The sequence below is a fragment of the Priapulus caudatus genome, unplaced genomic scaffold (assembly GCF_000485595.1).
Source record: "Priapulus caudatus unplaced genomic scaffold, Priapulus_caudatus-5.0.1 Scaffold91, whole genome shotgun sequence".
Lineage (NCBI taxonomy): Eukaryota > Metazoa > Priapulida > Priapulimorpha > Priapulimorphida > Priapulidae > Priapulus > Priapulus caudatus.
In genome coordinates this window covers 153,971-155,211 of record NW_014577152.1, presented here as the reverse complement: position 1 = coordinate 155,211, position 1,241 = coordinate 153,971, and the positions used below count along the sequence as shown (strand labels likewise).

The 1,241-nt window shown below is 46.2% G+C and overlaps 1 protein-coding gene across 1 annotated transcript in view; it reads left to right on the top strand.

The window, feature by feature from the left end:
* Positions 1–1,241, top strand: part of LOC106804873 (RNA polymerase II elongation factor ELL2-like) — a 19,785-nt gene that overhangs the window by 9,193 nt on the left and 9,351 nt on the right. The window contains exon 4 of the mRNA XM_014806241.1: positions 259–585. Within this exon, the coding sequence (XP_014661727.1) occupies positions 259–585 (327 nt within the window). The remainder of the gene's footprint in view (positions 1–258; positions 586–1,241) is intronic.

Here is a 1,241-nt window from a genome sequence, read left to right as displayed (position 1 = left end):
CTGGTAACAAATACGTGTGGGTATAGACGATTTGTTATACAGTAAGTACAGTTGTATGCAGTAAAATCCTAGAGGCTACTGTCCCTTTAATGATAACATTATTATCGTCATTATTGATATCATAATTATTGTCATTATTGGTGACATTAATGACAACATTATTATCGTCATCATTGATGTCATAATTATCGTCGTTGTCGGTGTCATCATTGTTTTCATTATCGATTGTACATTGTAGCATATTGTCTTGTTCTGCAGCGCAAAAGTGATAAAGGCGAGCGGACTCTACAACGGCCGAAAGATTACGACCAAGAAACCGAATTCCGTGATACCTCCCCAGAAGCCGAGGGAGATGTCCAGCGGTGTGCTGCTCTCTTCAAACTCTGGTGCAATATCGTCGCACAAGACGAACATGACTCTGTCGCCGAGCGGCTACGGCCCGCCCGGCGCGCCGCCCAACTCTCGGCCGACCGGCAACTTCAGTTCCGCCCCGCAGGGGGCGCTCAGCTCACGACCAAGTGCACCAAGTAACAGTTTCCAGCGAGCGAGCACGCAAAACTCTGAAGTGATGAAGCGGCCGTATAGGTAGATATACGTACCCTGCTGTTTATATGTGTGTGTCTGTCTGTCTGTCTGTCTGCCAGTCTGTCTGCATCTCTGTCAGTCTGTCTGTCAGTCTGTCTGTCTGTCTGTCAGTTCTCTCTGCCTGCCTTTTTCTCTCCCGCCATCCTCCTTCATTCTTTCTATGTCATTTTTTAATTTGTCACGATTACGTTATTGCATTCTTACATTACGCCGCCATTTCGGTTTTGCTCGACTTGAAATTTACGAGGACATCTCTCTTCGATATATATCAGAGCTGTGAGTCAGTTGGCTTCTCATATCGTGGTGCCATGCACACATCGTCGGAATTTGACAGTTAGCTTCTTCTATCCAAGGAGCTAAATATAACAAGGAGAGGAAGCGGCGCCATATCCGGCCCAAATTTGGGTTCGGCTGAGACCCTAGAACAGATTAGTGTACTATTGTCTCTGGGTTCGGTCTGCACAGCCGTTTCAGCTGATTATGGTCCATAGATGGCGCCCTTGAAGCAAAAAGCACACAGCCAATCCGCTTCCTCTCCTTGTTATATTTAGCTCCTTGGATAGAAGAAGCTAACTGTCAAATTCCGACGATGTGTGCATGGCACCACGATATGAGAAGCCAACTCACTCACAGCTCTAATACATATATAAGAGAGA